The following is a 17,496-nucleotide window of genomic DNA, read 5'->3' on the forward strand; positions in this document are numbered from 1 at the left end:
TTTAGGACAGGATGGGCGTAAGCTAACATATGCTGACAGCTCATCCATCCTGGGGAAAAAACCTTAGGAACCTAACAGAACATGCCTCTGGTCCCAGGAGGCTCATGAGCCTACACAATGGTTACCCCAGCAGAAGAAACTTAGAGGGTCAAAGCTTCGTGCATTGGCCTCACCTGGCACTACCTGGGGCTCTAACAGCCCCTCCTGTGTCCCAGGCACTCAAATCCTACCCTTACCACTGCTCCAGGAGCTGTGATCATCACCTGGTGGGAATGGGCAGGCAGAGAAGTCAGGTCACCCCTGGGACTCAGCAAAAGGTTTTCTGCCCTCACCATACTGTGCTGCCTGGCCAGATCATCTCTCATCTGTCTGTCTGGGTAGCTGTCTCTCTGGACCCTGCACGCCTTCAACAGCACGCAAGGCAATGTCAGGGCTGCCACCACACCCTTCTGAACAGGGGTAGGATGTGGGATGGAGGACTGCATGGGCAACAGACTTTTAGATGTGGTCCTCAAACAACTACAATATTACACAGAGCTATGAGAGCCCTCCTGAAAATCAGACATCTGCTACCTTCCCCCTCCGGAATCTCTGGGGCACAACTCTTGTCTGACCAGTTCTACAGCAGCATTAAAAAACAAACCCCCCACATACTGCGTTTGTCACGAAGTCATAGAGTGAAACAAATAGCCAATGACACAGGAAATGTGCTCACACCGTGTTAAAGTATAACCTTAGCTTAACTCAGTCCCCAGTTGATGACCTTTCAAAAGCTGACCTCATGCAGCAGCCAAGACCCTCCACTCCTGACCCCACACTACTCACTCTGCTGCTTCTCTTTCCAGCAGTTATTTCGAAGGTTTGCAATGTAGTCCTCCTCCACGCTCTTTTCAACATTTTTCAGGTTCGTGCCTGTGTATTCATCTGCAAAGTTCTCAGATACGTAGTAGATGACCTTCAAGTGTTCTGTCACTCTCCTGTGTGTGTGACCCACAGACCTAGTTCAGGGAGAAGAGGCAGAACAGTGTCGGACATGCTTCAAGGGAATAGCAAAAGGTCCCAGCAATTTATAATGCACAACGTGCCACGATACCAGAACAGTGAAAACATACATTGCTCCTAAGCATCCATGGGCTTGAAGGTTTGGAAAGGTTTATTTCTGCTGGAAATAAAATGCTAACGCAGGGAGAGAAAACTTGCCAGGCCTCTAGCTAGGTGGGCAGAGCTCTGAATACAGACATAACTCTGAGGCAGATTGCCCAAGGCCTAACCCCACGTAAAATAAAGTGTTCACTAGAATTTTCAGCACTAATTAAATCTCTCAGCAATTTCCTTGCTGACGACACCATCATGTTTTTGGCAGCGAGCCCCAAGGATGGTTACAAAGCTTGGAGGCTGATGCTTGTGCAGTGCAGGGTGAGAGCAGCCAGCAAGGCAGAATGGTGCCTATGCAGAGCAGGGGAGTGCCAAGGTGAGGACAGAGCAGGAGCTACTGTCACAGCTCCCCACAGCCTCCCCTCTGCAAAGGCAAACCCAGTCCCCTCTGCTAAGATATCTGCTAACCCCAGGAGCGTCAGCTTCCTTTACCACATCACATGCTGCAACGAACACTGTGGCTGCAGGAACAAAATTAGACCCGCTCTGCACTCAACCTGCACCAACTAGCACAGAAAGCACTTTCTAGAAGGAAATCTCTTCTTACCCTACCCCCATGGATTTGCATTTCAGACAAAGCCCTGTACATATTTTCCCTGACACTTCAGCAAACCTAGAGATACTCACTAGGGTGTGTTTGCAAGCTGTAACACAGGACCTGTGCCCAAATGCTGGATTCATAAGGAACAGCTCCATCTGGAAACATGCCCAAAGTTTCCCATAATAAATACCAGCTGGCTGCTGCATTAAAAGTGAGCCTGATTCTTAAGGCAGGTATAAACATTCACTCATCCGGCTAGTCCTTCGGTCTGTTATCAGGGTTTACAGGAGTGATTCAAAGACTGCTGCAAGTTTCATCAAGGTCCAGCACTCATAGACGAGTGGTGGGTAACCGGATAGACTGAACGTGACCAAAAGGCTCTGCTGGCATTCTTCGAGAGAAAGGCTAATGCAATTCCAGCAGTGCCTGCTGGCAGAGACGCAGCTCTGGAAGAAGCTCGGCTCACCATTTCACCTGTCCAGACAGGGCCATAAGTTCTCCTTAAGTTCATATGCTGCTTCTGTATAATGATGAACTATGGAGGCTACAAAGTGTACCCTCACAGGAGGAGTACAGCATGCTTGAAGCATCAAAACAAGGGCAGGACCTGGTTCAAGAAACCTGCCACCTGAAGTCAGACATGCAATTAAGTCATGCAAATTCGATGAGGTGTTACTGAAGAGCAGGGTGTCAGAGTCAGGCCCACAGCCAGAGAGGCCCTTTCGCAGAAAGCTAGGTTTTGGAAGAGACTGAAAAAGGTAATCAAGTAACAAATGGTTCTTTAGGACCCTACCTCTTTCAGTGACAGCTTCACTGTCAAGAAGTGGCATTAAAATCTCTGTGTGCCGTTGAAACCTAACCCGGTTTAAAAGCTTCTTGCCTCCTGGTCACTGAGTTCAGTGCAGCAAGCTCCAGCTTTCTGCTGAACGACAGCCAAGCACAGCATTTCCAAGAGGCAGGAGGGCTGCCTGTGGGGGTGAGTGAGCAAGCAGCACCGCCTGCCGGCACAGTGCGCCTTTTGCTCCAGAGCTAATTCCATTTGCAGAGCCCTGGTCACTCATGAAGGATTGCGGAGGTCTGGATCAGCTCATTTGCTGCTCTTGTCCAAATCCAAACTTGGGAATTGGTTTGCTTGCTGCTACCTGAGCATGCAGAGACAGGGACAGCAGAGGGAACAGGGAACCAAACAGCAGAGAAACAGCTGAGACTCAGGGATGGCTTTTCTCTGACAGCTGACAAGGCTGGAAACAAATCCCTGCCCACTTAGAAGCTGTCCTCCACTGAACGTCTTCCGCAAACCACCTCTTCACCAGTATAAACCAAACCGGTATATGCTTAATTTGCAGTCCTAATATCAACTAATATCAACTGCAGAAATCACATCTCAATATTTGTTGCAGAATGACTCTAAGAGCAGGACCATAGAGCCCTGGAGGCCTGTGTGCGCAAGGCAGGGGGTAGCCCCCACAGGTAACCGGAAACCGGACATGGGAGGAGAATGTGGAGGAAGCTGTGGGGGGCTAACCAATACTGTTGTGCCTAGGAGGAGTGGCTGAATACCACTCCTATATATATGTGAACTGCGTCACAAATAAAGTAGAAGTTTGCTTATCACCCATATTGGGTTGGCCTGTCTGCTTCTCCTCGCCGCTTACAAATGGCGCCCGAACAGGGACGTGGACTACAGGGCCCTGGTCACTGGGGACCCGGATACAGGGCCCTGACTAGCGGGGACCCGGATACAGGGCCCCGGTTAATGGGGACCCGGATACAGGGCCCCGGTGAACAGGGACCCAGATTACAGGGCCCCGGTTAACGGGGACCCAGAACGGCGAGTGAGTGGCGCCGGCGGCAGCGGCCGGGGAGCGCGGGCAATGCTGCTGCGGTGGCGTGATGGACCCGGGTGCTTGGACTGACCGAAAGGAGTCCGCCGCTGGGGCGAACCAGACACTGCTGCGTCGGGAGGCCGATCCGGAGACCGAGGTTACAGGACGACCCAGAAGAAGACGATCCGGAAAAGGCTGGCCATGGGAATGGACCGAGAGGTAGCCCTGGACTTATTACAGTGCTTTTTATAAAAGCAGGGAATTGAGCCCTGGACTTATTACAGTGCTTTTTATAAAAGCAGGGAATTGAGCCCTGGACTTATTACAGTGCTTTTTATAAAAGCAGGGAATTGAGCCTGAGACTCTAAAGCAGCTAGCAGGTCTAGTGGCTGTAGGGAAGGCTAAGGGACTTTTTGTAGATCCTAATACAGTTTTTGAGGAGAGTGAGTGGTGAAAGTTCGGTGAAGAACTATTTGACTCAATGCTAAATGATGATAAAACGGCAGAGAAACTTGGTAAACCACAGAGAGAAGTAATAAACTGTATAAAAAGATACAAGGCGGAAAAGAAAACTGCGGCGGTAGCAACGGAGAAACTAGGACCAGATGTCCCCGGTCGGTTGAAACCGGGGCAAGATTACAACTCGTTTCCCCCAACTCGCGGAAGCACAGGGTTTCCCACCCCCCCTTCCTTTTCTCCCCCTCCATCAGAAGGTGCCGCGGAGGAGGTGTAACCCCCTGCTCCCCCACCACCCCAGTTCCGAAAGTAGGGACTTTGAAAAGGACAGAGAAAGTCTATTAGAAGGGATACGCATGATAAATGTCTGAGGAATCCGAAAGAAATTCTGGCGGTGCCTCGGTGCCAGATCGATTGCGGCGCCATTTTGAAGCACGAAGTAGAAAATAGAGATCATGCGCTAGCGGGAGATTTAAAGTAACTGCGAGCCTCTCCAACCCACTATGCTCTAGAGTGGAAATCTTTAACTCGGTTACGGAGGAGCCAGGTCTGCAGATGGCTACATACCGAACGATAGACAACTGATAAGAAAGACACAGCTGCGAGCAACGGAGACCCTGATTTCGGCCCAGGATCAGCCCCCGAATCCCCTGAATCCGAACTAGATTTATATCCTCTGCTTCCGGACTCTGACTCTTCGTCTCCTGGGTCGGTCCCCCTGGAGACGCTCAGTTGTAACAATGGGTAACCAAGGATGCGATCATTACTGGGGAATTTTCTGCAATGGGCATCTTTGCATATCCTGTGTTTACTACACAGCAGGGGGCTAAAGAGTGGGAAGCTCTTGATCTCAAAATAGTTAAGGAGGCCCGACAAACAGTGACCACCAAACAGTGACCACGTAGGCATTAAAATCCTCTTATACTAAAGCTGTATATGTTATGATTTTTTTCTTGCAATTGACAGGGGGAGCCCATACAGTTTCTCTGTGATACTCATGTACTAGAAGTTGGTAAATATAAGTATGTCCAGGTTTCTATCAACCCTTGGAGACCTTCGTAGATACTGCTGGCCACTTCTTCCAGCACAGGCTGGCCACCTGTGTCGGAATGAGTGTGCATTTTGGTCAGTATAAAAGCCCAAGCCTCATACGATGTGGGGGAGGCAGAGCCTCTGCGGGGATGCCCGCTAAGGTTGAGCCTGCCACCTCGCACTGCAATGATGCTTCTCGGAGCTGGTTTGCTGTTAGTCTCCACAGGGTCCTTGTGCCACGTTCTGTATGTGGGACTGGTAGTGGGAGTAATGAAAAAAAAAAAAAAAAAGGAGAGAGAGTAATGATGCTGCATTTAACCTGTCTAACCTGTCTACTTTTCAAGAACTGAAGAACTGATAACCTGGGGGAGGGGGTATATTTGTGTCCTCCTGCCTATGGCGACTGCCTGCAAAGTTTGTGAAGCCTTGCCATGAGCTGGACAGACGAATGGAAAAACCTGATGCCTCAGCTACAGGAGCTGACCGTGAATACCCCAAGCAGAATGAGACAGAGGAAGAGAAAGAACGATTAACTGCAAAACATCACTTGGGGACAACTGAAAAGTAACATCCTGAATATGTGTGCTTGTAAAGTAGCTATTATTAGAGGTTGTGATTTTGTGTATAAAACCACCTGTATTTACTAGCTAGTTGCTAATAAGAAACTGCACCTTGTATTCTATAGATTTGTCACTTGTAAAAGAGATGTTAGAGTATGGAAATTTGCAGTAGCTGCTAGAAAATGCTAAGGCAAGAGCTAGAAAGATTTTAATACAATGGTAGTGTTATAAAGCAGGTGATGGAACAAATTAAGAGGGTGGGAGAATTCCACTGGTAAGAAATTTCTTTGGCTGGTCCCTCACTGCCATCAGCATCTTCAACATACTGCTGCACCCTGTAATAGTTACTCTGCTAATGTATATTTGTGTGTGCCTTGCTGTAGTAGCGACTTGTTACTGGATGAAGCAGGTGAAACTGTGTATTGACAACAAGGTGCAAGGACTGAGGCTGACCAAATGCCTGCTACCACAATCAAGGGCAAGACTGGGTTGGCTTCTGTGTTTGCCACGAAGAAGAACCTTTAGCTCCGCTGTTGGCTGCAACGCAGCAGGCGTGGAGCGGTGGGGACACATGCCATGCCAGACCTTGATGTGAAGGATCAGAGAGCTATACAGCAGCAAAAAGGGGCAGGCCCAGGCAGCCTCTAGTTGGCATATGTTGGAGATATAAACTAGCCCAGATCCCCTGCTCAAGTAGGGTCACCCAAACCATATATAAAACATAAAGGGGGAAGATGTGGAGACAGTGTTCTCATGGGAGAATGCATAATTGGTACATAAACTTTGAATAGTCCTGAAAGATACAGCAAGGCCATGAGAGGCTCGAAGAAGCTTAAGCAAGCAAGATAAGAGGCTGGAATTCACCAAGTTAATGAGAACTGTGGACTGTTGGCAAGCTTTCAAGGTTGAGTTCTCACACCTGTGTTTAACCAATTATATGTTAGTCACTGAGGGTCTTCAAAACATGTATCCAATCATAATATGCCAAATCACTGTAAGTGCTTCAGCCGGGGCCTTGGCTCAACTAAGCAGACTGGGTTGCTGAGTTGCTAAGCAGACAATTCTACATCGAAGGCAATTCCTGATTTGTTTTAATGTTGACTCTGTAAGACATGCAACACTGCAGAACCTTTTGTTGTTGGAACAGGGACATGGATGTGAAGAGTTTGATGGAATGTGTTGTATGAGTCTCTCTGATTATGCTAATTTGATGCATGCACAGCTGAGAACCCTGGCTCAGCTTACCCAGCAATAGTAAATGAGCAATATCCTAGGAATAACTAGATGGTTGTCTTCACGGGGCATTACAGGTTGAGCTAAACACTGCTGTTTGAAGTACTGCGCTTACGTATCATTGTTAGGTTAATCGTAGCTATTAGACTTGCTTATAATTGTGTCATAAAACAGGTGAACAGAATAACCCACAATGCCTTGCTCGCACAAAGAAAAAGGGGGGAATTGTTGCAGAATGACTCTAAGAGCAGGGCCATAGAGCCCTGGAGGCCTGTGCGAGCAAGGCAGGGGGTGGCCCCCACAGGTAACCGGAAACCGGACATGGGAGGAGAATGTGGAGGAAGCTGTGTGGGTCTAACCAAGACTGCTGTGCCTAGGAGGAGTGGCTGAATACCACTCCTATATAAGTGAACTGCGTCACAAATAAAGTAGAAGTTTGCTTATCACCCATATTGGGTTGGCCTGTCTGCTTCTCCTCACCGCTTAAAAATATTCTTTAGCTTCTCAGAATAACCCTTAAATGTGCCCTCTTAAAAACCACTCCACCTTTTGGCTCTGAGCACTAATGTCACAGTCTTCACCTTGGACCCAAAAGCTAAGCTGCGATTTACAGTATTAAACATCATCAATGGCAAACTTTATCAACTATGAAACTAAACAGGGACCACTGGCTGTAACCAGTCTACCCTCTTTAAATACATATAAGGAACTTTCAGTGAAAATACATTAAGCTTTTGTCAAGAATGATGCAAGCAGCCAGAAATCAAGCCTGTTTTCCCATTCTTTGTTGGCACTTCAAAGTGGGTAAGAATAGACTCACTTCATTTGTCAGCCAAGTAAGCATATCAGGGCATTTCCACAGGATCTAGAATAAAACAGCTTAAAAAAATAGGGAATTTATCTAGGAGTGTCTTTTACTCTATGCGAGTGTCTTTTATTCCTTCTTCCCCTACTGCTTTGTACTAGGCATAAACTGAGGCTTTCATGAAGAACAGATCTAGCTTTTGTCTTTCACAGTCCAATTTAACTCTGCATCTCAATTCATTCTGCATATGGGATCTTGGTGCTCAGCTAGTGTCTCTCAAAGTCATTTCATTTGCCCCTTTCTAGGACAGAAACACCCAGCTGCAGAAGGTCTCTGTCAAAGAACATCCTCCCTTAGGCAAGTGAGCACTCTACAACCTTCTGTACACTTTCCATCTCAAGACCTGTTTGAGAACCAGGAGGCCTTCACTGATGTGTAAGACATCTGCCAACAAAAGCAATGTTGTGATGAGATAAAGCAAAAAAAGCAACCCAAACCCCCCAAAAGACAGAAAAACCAGACAGCCTCGATCCCTACCCCACCACACCACCCTGCCCTCCAGAGTCCAACCCCCTCCCCAGCTAGGTAAGTTTTAGAGTAACGGGTACTAACGGCCTATGGCTCAAACTGTAAGGTGGGCTGGCGACCATCATCTGGCTGAGAGCAGACACAATGATCAGGATGAGGATAGGCATCAGCTGGACAAACAACCCAAGGCCACCCTGAAGGAACAGAAACACAGAGTGGAATGCCACCCGTACAGGTGTACACAAGGATCCCATAGCATCACCCTCACACCCTCCCAGCCCTAAGGCAACCTTGATTCTCCTGCTTTTCACAGGCATTCGGCTTAGGAGGCACTCCAAAATAACTCAGGGGAACTCATCAGCCCAGAGTTCCCACCCAGGAAAGGAAGCGTGACTGAAGGTCCAAACCCACTGCCCCTTCTCTGAATGTGACAAACGGCAGAGGGGACTGGCAGAGATACTGAGTGAATTTCAAGTCTCATGCCCATATTTTGTTTTTCTAGAGCACATGTGTTTTCTGTCCTGCTTGTGCTAGTGAGCAGAACCTTCTCCCCTCTTCAGTCAGATGAAAGTAATTCCCTCTCTACCTCACCTCCTGAGCTCCCTCCAGTTTCAGCAGAGTACGCTTTCCCCTTTAAGCTTGAGAAAATACATTCAAGGAGTTTTAGTTGTTTGCTTGCTTCTAAATATAATTGGTTATGTCCAGAAAACAGTAATCTTCACTATATAACCCTGGTTTCTTGAACAGTAAGTCCCTCATTCCCACTGCTCTAAACCAGAGGGCTTGGAGTGCTGGAGGATATACTTAAGATATTCTGTGATGGGAAAACATAAAAATAGTTCATGCTATAAAGTCCCTTTCTTGGTTAATTAAGCATCACAGATTAGAAACACCCCATCTTCAAGACTGGAATAAAAGGGAGAAGGAGCCATGAGCATCCATATTATCTGAAAAGTGCATTTTACCCTTTGAAATTACAGAATTAAATCAGAAAGGAAATGCTTCTTCTGTGATAAAGACAGGAACACTTTACTGGTACCATCTTATTTCAAGGCAGCGCTGTTTAAAGAGACACCAGCGTTTTCCCCACTGGATGACAGCTATAAGAGTCTGGTAGAACCACCAGTAGGAAATTAAAAACTGCAACTTGGTGTAAATTCTGAAGGCAGCTCACTTCCCATGACTCTAGGTTTCTGTTCAGGAGGGTGGAAACAAGTAGGACTGTTTCACAAGACGGCCACACCGACTAGCTCACACCTCATGTGTCAGAAAAACCTTTAGACTCCCAACCCCCCGTCTGCTCTCCACTTACGTCACCCTGATGTTCTCGTCTGTCCTGCCTCTGATGGTAGGTATATCGCATCCTGCCGTTGCTGTACACATGAACGTTACCTACAGACAAAAGAGAAGTGTTACACAAAAGTCAGCGATGGTGCTGGCTGGGCAGGAAGGAACCACAAAGGGTGTCTATGTTCTATGTCAGCCTCACCAGTGAAAACACAGCAGGAAAAAGCAGGGTGCTGGCAACAGCAAATTCAGGAATTTTAACTTTGAACATTGTTGAATAGGCTTGATCTATTTGTTTGGTTCAGGCCACACTCAGCAAAGATATAACGACAAAGAGATTGTAAAGGAATCCATGCTGTGCTCAGATTGGTCTGACAGTACCACGACTCTTATTTCAGCTCGTCTAGACTGACTGTCAGCTCGTCAGCTGGCATGCTGCTGTCTCATAGCCAGCAGCATGCCAGCCAGTTCAGAGCCAGAAGACCCTTATCTGCCTTGGATGGGCTGCTTCAAGGCTGGAACTGGGATGTCTCAGTGAAGTGGTGATTTGACAGACTTGGGCTACTCCAGAGATCCCTGCATATGTGCCAGCGCCCAAGGTACATATCCATGGTTTTGCTCAAGAAGCCACATCGCCAAAGCCCCTGACTCAAGCCACTCCATCATGCTGCCCTGACAAAGATGGCAGGAGCTTTAGGGTGAAGCAAATACAGGACCCCACAGGAGACTGAGATGCACAGGAGACTGAATGCATACAAAAAAAATTCTATTCATCACCTGTAGCCAACATTAAAAAAATGAGCTATATAAGCCACTGCTGAAAAAAGAAGTATTCCTAAGGGGTACTAAGCAGATATATCTGCAAAGGAACTGGTGGTGGGCACGGAGATCCATCTATAGGACTTTGTAGCATCATATAAAAATTTCATCTTGGAAGTGATCTCAGAAGGTCCAGCCTCCTGCTTAAAGCAGGGTCAGCTCTGTAGACATAATATCTTGTATAAGCCTCCTCACTTCGAACTGAATTTACTTTAGATTAAAACCAATTACAAAAAGAAATAATTTTGGTAGTTCTTCCATCCAAAAACCGGAGCTCTTCCATGTCTAGTTTTAAATGTCAAGACTACAGCTGAAAAGGGAGACCGGCTGAGAAAGCAGTCCTGAATTCTCTTGGGGCAGTGAGGAAACGAAAAAAAAGACTGAGCTAAAATAGCAACCTCCTGTTTTCAAACTGGAGTAGCTGTGCCTCTCGGACAGGCAGAACATGCTGCAAAAGGCTTCAAGATGCCTTTGCAAGTATTAGACATTAGTGTGTTAATTCTTACATACCAGATAGGAAAGAGCTACCAGAGTAAATCTTCTCAACTGAACAAAAATATTTATGTTTCCAAGTTGGTCCACAGAGGTCAAGTAACCACTGCCTCCACTGCCAGTCAAAGATGACTAGAGTAAATACAAGGGAGTCTTATAAAATACCCTTATCCTTATATTAAACCTGTCTTTTTGCTTGGAACCGATCAAGTGAAGGAACAGTGAATCGGTTCTTTCTTGCTCCCCAAACCAGGATCAGCGCTGTGGACAGACAGGATATAAATTTAATTTTCAATTCAAGAGGTTTAAATTAAACTCTAGGAATAACACTTTCCTCTTTTTTATGGGACAAAGTGGAAAGAAGGAAGCGGACACTGATCTCTGAGAAACTGCTTCAGCTGCATGGCAGAGCAGATACAGATCAAGAACAAGGCCCAGGTATAACCATAGTTTGTTCTGATAAGAAGACTTAACTTCTAAAACCACCAGAAAGAAAACTTTCTTCAAAATAGGATTATTTTTACAACTAGCCTTAAAACAAGACATTTTTTATTCTAACATTCAACCCAACCTAATAACAGCTAATGCAGCCAACATGCAAACAAACACCTCAAGTTGCAAAGAAGTCCAGCTCTGATAGTATTACCTGCTGGCTGCTGAGTTCTCCAAGGATTCCTATGAACTACTTAGAAAACTCTGGGTGTTTAGGTCATGTGTGAAGAACTTTCATCAAACTCAGCAATCCTTGCACAGCCATACAAATCACTACTGCACTGTTGCTCTGTCAAAAGGATTGTGTCCCATTCAAGAGATTAAGGGTTAGTGTGCTTACTAGAAGGAAAACCACCGCCAAAAAACATGTTGAAGAGGTCCTCGGGGGAGATGTCTGCCTCAAACCCGCGGTGGAAGTCTGAGTGACTGTGTCCGTGCCGAGCTGGGTTGAGCTTCTCGTCTCCAAACTGGTCATATTGCTTCCTCTTCTCTGGGTTGCTCAATACTGCGTATGCATTACCAATGGCTGAAATATTGACAGTAAGGAAGCAATTAGCTTCTTTCTTTTACAGATAATACATTTAGTCCTGCAAACTGCCAGGGCTTGCCTTTCTTATTACACAAATGAGATTCTCAACTACCCACATCTTTTCAACAGGCTACTTCAGTGGAAGAGCGCTAGCACCTGGCATGCTTCTCTGGCAAACACAGACAGAAAGAAACCACAAGAAGAGACTCAATTAAAAAGGCCTTAATTAATTCAAATGAAGAAGTTATGATATGACTGGTATAAATTTGGTATATGTCCCTAGAGAAACCTTCTCAGATGAATGAAACTATGAACTACAAAGGGAATGCTGGTAGCAGAGCAGCTACACGTTTGACTCGAACTTACTTCTTTTGAACAACTAATGCCCGAGTCCTTCAGCTGTAAGCAACTGTATAGGAAAATACAAGTCCAGTTGACAAATTTTATTCAGAAGTGGCACTAAGGGAATTTAATGTCATAGCCTAAAACCAGAACTGCAAAGAATTTATATAAGGGCTAGGTCACTGAAAGAGACTTTTAAAACCAACCATAAGAGCTTGTAAGGAAACACTGTCTAGAAGTTGTGTTCATCAACTATGAATTTCAGGATTTCTAGATGCCAAAAATAAGGTGCATTAATTACAAGGACTGTTAGTGCCTGTGATGGTAGAAATGTCGTGGAACTAAAGCCCCTCCAGGTCCCCAGCTCACTCTACTTCCAACCTCAGCATTTTTGAGCCTCTCTACCAGAATATCTGCCTATCCCTTCTATTTCTGTACTTCTCTGTTGACATGTTCCAGCTTACCACTTCACCTCTGCACCAGCCTACCCAAGAGCCTCCCTACGTGACTTCAGAGCCTATCCTCTCTCCTCCTTGTGTCGCAAGAAGGCAAAAATGTTCATGACGGTAGTTGCCGTGTGTATGAAAGGCAGGGGCAGAAATGATAGAAAAGGGAGATACATGCCCTTTGGAGGAGATTAAGTCCAAGATCCAACATTTTTCTGGTAGATTGAGGTGTACAGTTTCTTTGTAGACCAGAGATTTGGAGTGTGGAGGATGTAATGTCAGTACACTTGTTCTCCTTCTTGGTTATAATTAGTTCACACAGAGCAAACACTTCTACAAACAGGCAGTGAAGCTGGACAACAAGGACTGTCTCTCAGCATATTAGCTTGATCTTTTAAACTGTACGATTAAGCAATGAAAATGTAGCGGTTCAGGGTCTTGTTTGTTTCTTTCTGCTGACAAAGCCCAAGAAACACCTCATTCCAGATCAGGATTTTAGCTCAAAGTAGCCAGTTTCAACTCTTTCTCCAGTATCAGCCAAAGGTAGTGATGCAGATCTGCCAGAAAACAAACTGCAGCTAACTGCAACAACAGACTGAGACAAGGTCTCGAGACAAGCTGTAATACTTTATCAGCTGTCACTGGGAAGATGAATGCCAAGACTTTACCTAATACATCAACGTAAGGAAAGATTAACTAAAATCCTCATAGCAGTGCACATTTTCCCCTTCACCCTCTGGAACCAAACAGTTGGACTTCAGTGAGCCCTGCAAAGTAGGAGCTCAGCTCAGGGGCTGAAGGACAGGGGAACGAATGAGGCAAGGCTTGGAGGAGAGATAGCAGATAGCTCTGCACTGGAGGATAAAGGGCACCTTGCTTAACGCGCGACTTCTGGCACGTAACTCTTGTCACAGCGTTCAGCAAACATCATTATTTAAGATTACAGGTGAAGAAACCTGCCTTTCGCCACTGAGCAGGGATTGAAGGATAAACTATCCAACAGCGGCTTACTGCACATGTGGCGTAGACAGATGTCTGCAGATGCTCCCTCTTTAATCTGTCCCCCATAGTAAAACAGGTTCTCCCAAGTAGCTGGGGGTCAGCTCATTATTTGCTAATGGCAACACACTTTATCAGTTAGGGATTTAAGTCTTAAAAGTCTTGAACAAACCTTACATAAGACTTTTACTGCTGAATTCGTCTGTTAGAAGCCTACCCGAATACTGTATCAATACACTCACAGCAGGCTAGCCTTGCTCCCTGCTCCAGCAGACACCTCATGTATTTCATTCCCAAGATGGCCAGAATCAGATGTTACTATTTAAATGCCTTAACACTGCAAAAACTGTGCTGTACAACTGGCATCAAGAAGTTCTGCATTTAGCAAAACTGTAATAATCAAACTTCTGCAGTTTGCAAAGGAAAATATGGTTATATGCTCCAAGCAATAGCCATTCTCTTGGAAAATTATGCCACTTTTAAGGTATCTTATTACCCAGAAACATCCCTGCTGCATTTGTAGAGAGGCCCTGAGAACTGGGCTCTTTGCAGCAGAACTGAACCTCCTAATGACCCTTTTTGAGTTCTGACTGGGTTCAGTTGTATGGCTGATGATTTCACCCTAAAATTTTTCACCTGGGTTTTCTATCCACCAGTTCCATCTGTAGCCTTTCACAATGGTCAGCTTCTGAGTGCTTGCTTAGAAACCTGAAGGCTTACTGGCTGCCTGAAATTCTCAATGAGCGGAAGAGTCTAAACACAAGTTCTGAGTATCCTGCCACTGGGCCTCCCCAACAGTGTTTCTCTCAAGGGACTCATGAACCCAACAGCTGCCACTAGGTCTCTGCTGTTGGGTTCAGTGGGTCTCTGCTGGATTTGTCAGTTGACAGGGGTGCATCCCAGCGCCTGTGCTGTGCTGGATGGCTGCAGGACTTTGAGCTTCTCCCTGCTGGGTGAATGATCCTGCATCATTCCAGAAAAGACACTGGTAACATCCCGAGGGACTTTCCTTATGAGCAGTGTGGAAGGAGGATGAAGCAACACACAGGAAGGGTTGCTAGGAGAAAAGGAAGGAAGGCTTCTCCTTGTCCAGCTAGCAGAGGTGAATCCTACCTGTGTCCACCTGTTTATTATTTTAAGCTTGCACTTTATTTGTAATACAACCAGATCAGAAGAGAGACAACTTTACAAAGAACTTTATTTCACTCTACCTGGCTCATGAGGTTGCTCTTAAGAGTCCTTGCTACCCCAGCTTAGCACCATTGCCTGATAGGTGAGGGCAAATCAAAGAGTTGGCAATGCTTTTTACCTTTAAATGCCTCTGTAGCCCCTGGTGCGTGGTTCTTATCCGGGTGAAACTTCAGTGCAAGTTTCCGGTAAGCCTTTTTGAGGTCCTCATCAGAAGCTTCTCTGTTTACTCCAAGAATTTCATAGTAATCTTTGCATTGCTTTACCCTGACAGCAGAGAAGGGAAAAAACATGGACAGTTAGTTTCAGCTCTGAAAATCACATTGCATTAAGTACATCAACTCTGCAATATCTCACACATCACAGTTTCAATTGATGTTGTTCAGTGAACTCTGGTTTACTCAGCTCTAATTCCTCACAGGATGAGCCAATTTTTTCACCGACTCACTCCCCCTGTGCCTGCATTACTAGCATACAAACATTCTCACAGAACAAGTCAAGCCAGTAGAAGTACAAGGGCTTCTCCTCAAGCAATGATATCACTCACAGAGGAATGTCATTGGCAAATAAGCTTCAGATTCATCATAGTCACGTTTTAGAAGCTATTTGGGATTGGCAGGGCAGCCCAGGGTAGCTGGGCTATGGGTGTTGTGTGTGTGTGTGTGTGTGTCCCCAGTCTCCTCATACTCAGTTAATTCACAGTGACCTAAAAATAACATCAGCTGAGTACTAGATGAAGAAAGAGGAAGCTGCCAATGCCTATGTGTGCAGCCAGTTTGCTCTGGGTACACTCACAGCCTAGTGATGGTTTCTCCTTCTCACATGACTTTGATGAGATAGAACACAGCTTGCTGGGGTTTTGGAGAAATGGATGATGTAACAAACATCCCCATAAGCCCATTAGCCACAGCTGCTCTTGTGCAATTCACGCCGTGTCCATAACCTTAAACAAAGTTTACCCAGTGACTGTGCCTGCAGTTCATCCTTCAACTTCCAGTATTTTCAAATGGTAGAAAGGAATAAAGAATGGCTTGAAACAGAAAGAAAACAGATGGAAAACAGATGACTGGATAAACATGCCCTGGGATCTTCCAGCAGGAGCTTTAGAAGTGTATCATGCTAATAGAGTGAAGCATCCAACAGCAGACTTCTAGTTTACTGGGCTCTAGGAACAGATTATCATCAGGAGAGAGGAAGAGGAATATGTCCTGTCACTTGCTACTAGACCAAAGCTTAGAGCAGGAGGGCTACCTTCCGCAAGCTGTGAGCCTTGACGTCCACCAACAGGATCTCATGGGAGCACATGGGATTTTCACAGCATTACTGAATAACACTAAAGCAAACATTAATGTGAAGTCCATGAGATGAATGCATCCAAAATGCCTCTTCGGACCTCAGCCAGGAAGAAGCCTACATGCTTACAGCTCAAGCCCTCGTGCAGGCCTTTGGGGGGAAATCTCATCCCTCATAGACCCAACCCAGCTGATTTCCAGAGCTGGTGTAGCTGTAAATCCTCCTAGTACGCTTTTAACACCAAGCCAGCTAAAACCCACCCAATATGGTTCAAAGCTGAAACCCTTAAATCCCTGTGAAAAACAGAATGGTATCACACAACCAACTCAAACAAACTGCAGGTTGAAGCCATGGAGAGCCATGCACACACCTCTTCACTGCATCCACCTGGTCCTGAGTGTAGCCCTTGGGGGCCTCCCCACCAACCTCCCCGTTGGCCGATGGGAAGTTCCCGCCCATTTTCTTGAACTGAGGGTTTGTGGACTCCTTGGACTGGGACTGGCCATTGGCTGATTGCTCGTTCTTGTTGAGTGATTCAAGCAGAACTGAAATGACAAAAAGATGAAAAGAAAAAGAGACCACTGAGTTTAGTCTGCCTTCTCAACTCTCCCATAGAGAGTACCCTTTTCATCACTGCCACCACTCTAACATGCCCCATCCTTCATCAGAAAGTCTCTCACCTATTCACCCAGGAACCCTTGAGCTCCTGCTGCTTTTTGCCCAGATGTGAGAGCTACTGCTGAAGACATTGCCTCCTCCCACCGCACATAACCTTCACCAAAACCCCAGGCCTACCGAGCTGAACAATCCGGGAGCCACAATGGATCACCAAAGTGGTACATCCTTGTCCTCTTTTTTCCTTATGTTCCTCCTTAACAGTGAAGCATTTCCACATTTGTTCTCCAGCATATTATAAAGCATAGAATCATAGAATCGTTAGGGTTGGAAAGGACCTTAAGATCATCTAGTTCCAATCCCCCTGCTGTGGGCAGGGACAGTTACGCTAAATCATATCACCCAAGGCCTCGTCCAACCTGGTCTTGAACACTGCCAGGGATGGAGCATTCACAACCTCCATGGGCAACCTATTCCAGTGCCTCACCACCCTAACAGGAAAGAATTTCCTTCTTATATCCAACCTAAACTTCCCCTCTGTAAGTTTTAACCCGTTACCCCTTGTCCTGTCACTACAGTCCCTAATGAAGAGTCCCTCTCCAGCATCCCTATAGGCCCCCTTCAGATACTGGAAGGCTGCTATGAGGTCTCCACGCAGCCTTCTCTTCTCCAGCCTGAACAGACCCAACTTCCTCAGCCTGTCTTCATACGGGAGGTGCTCCAGTCCACTGATCATCCTCGTGGCCCTTCTCTGGACTTGTTCCAACAGTTCCATGTCCTTTATATGTTGAGAACACCAGAACTGCACATAATACTCCAGGTGAGGTCTCACAAGAGCAGAGTAGAGGGGCAGGATCA

The 17,496-nt window shown here is 46.1% G+C and overlaps 1 protein-coding gene across 1 annotated transcript in view; it reads right to left on the bottom strand.

Annotated features, from left to right (window-relative positions):
- DNAJB12 (DnaJ heat shock protein family (Hsp40) member B12) overlaps positions 1-17,496 on the bottom strand; it is a 138,291-nt gene that overhangs the window by 2,199 nt on the left and 118,596 nt on the right. Inside the window, exons 3-8 of the mRNA XM_057403365.1 lie at positions 16,394-16,568; positions 14,852-14,997; positions 11,567-11,752; positions 9,449-9,528; positions 8,221-8,330; positions 826-998 (exon numbers count right to left, since the gene is read on the bottom strand). Coding sequence (XP_057259348.1) covers positions 826-998; positions 8,221-8,330; positions 9,449-9,528; positions 11,567-11,752; positions 14,852-14,997; positions 16,394-16,568 — 870 coding nt within the window. The remainder of the gene's footprint in view (positions 1-825; positions 999-8,220; positions 8,331-9,448; positions 9,529-11,566; positions 11,753-14,851; positions 14,998-16,393; positions 16,569-17,496) is intronic.

The sequence above is a fragment of the Pezoporus wallicus genome, unplaced genomic scaffold, assembly GCF_028554395.1.
Source record: "Pezoporus wallicus isolate ANWC-B61680 ecotype Strahan unplaced genomic scaffold, APGP_CSIRO_Pwel_v1 contig_4264, whole genome shotgun sequence".
Taxonomy (NCBI): domain Eukaryota; kingdom Metazoa; phylum Chordata; class Aves; order Psittaciformes; family Psittacidae; genus Pezoporus; species Pezoporus wallicus.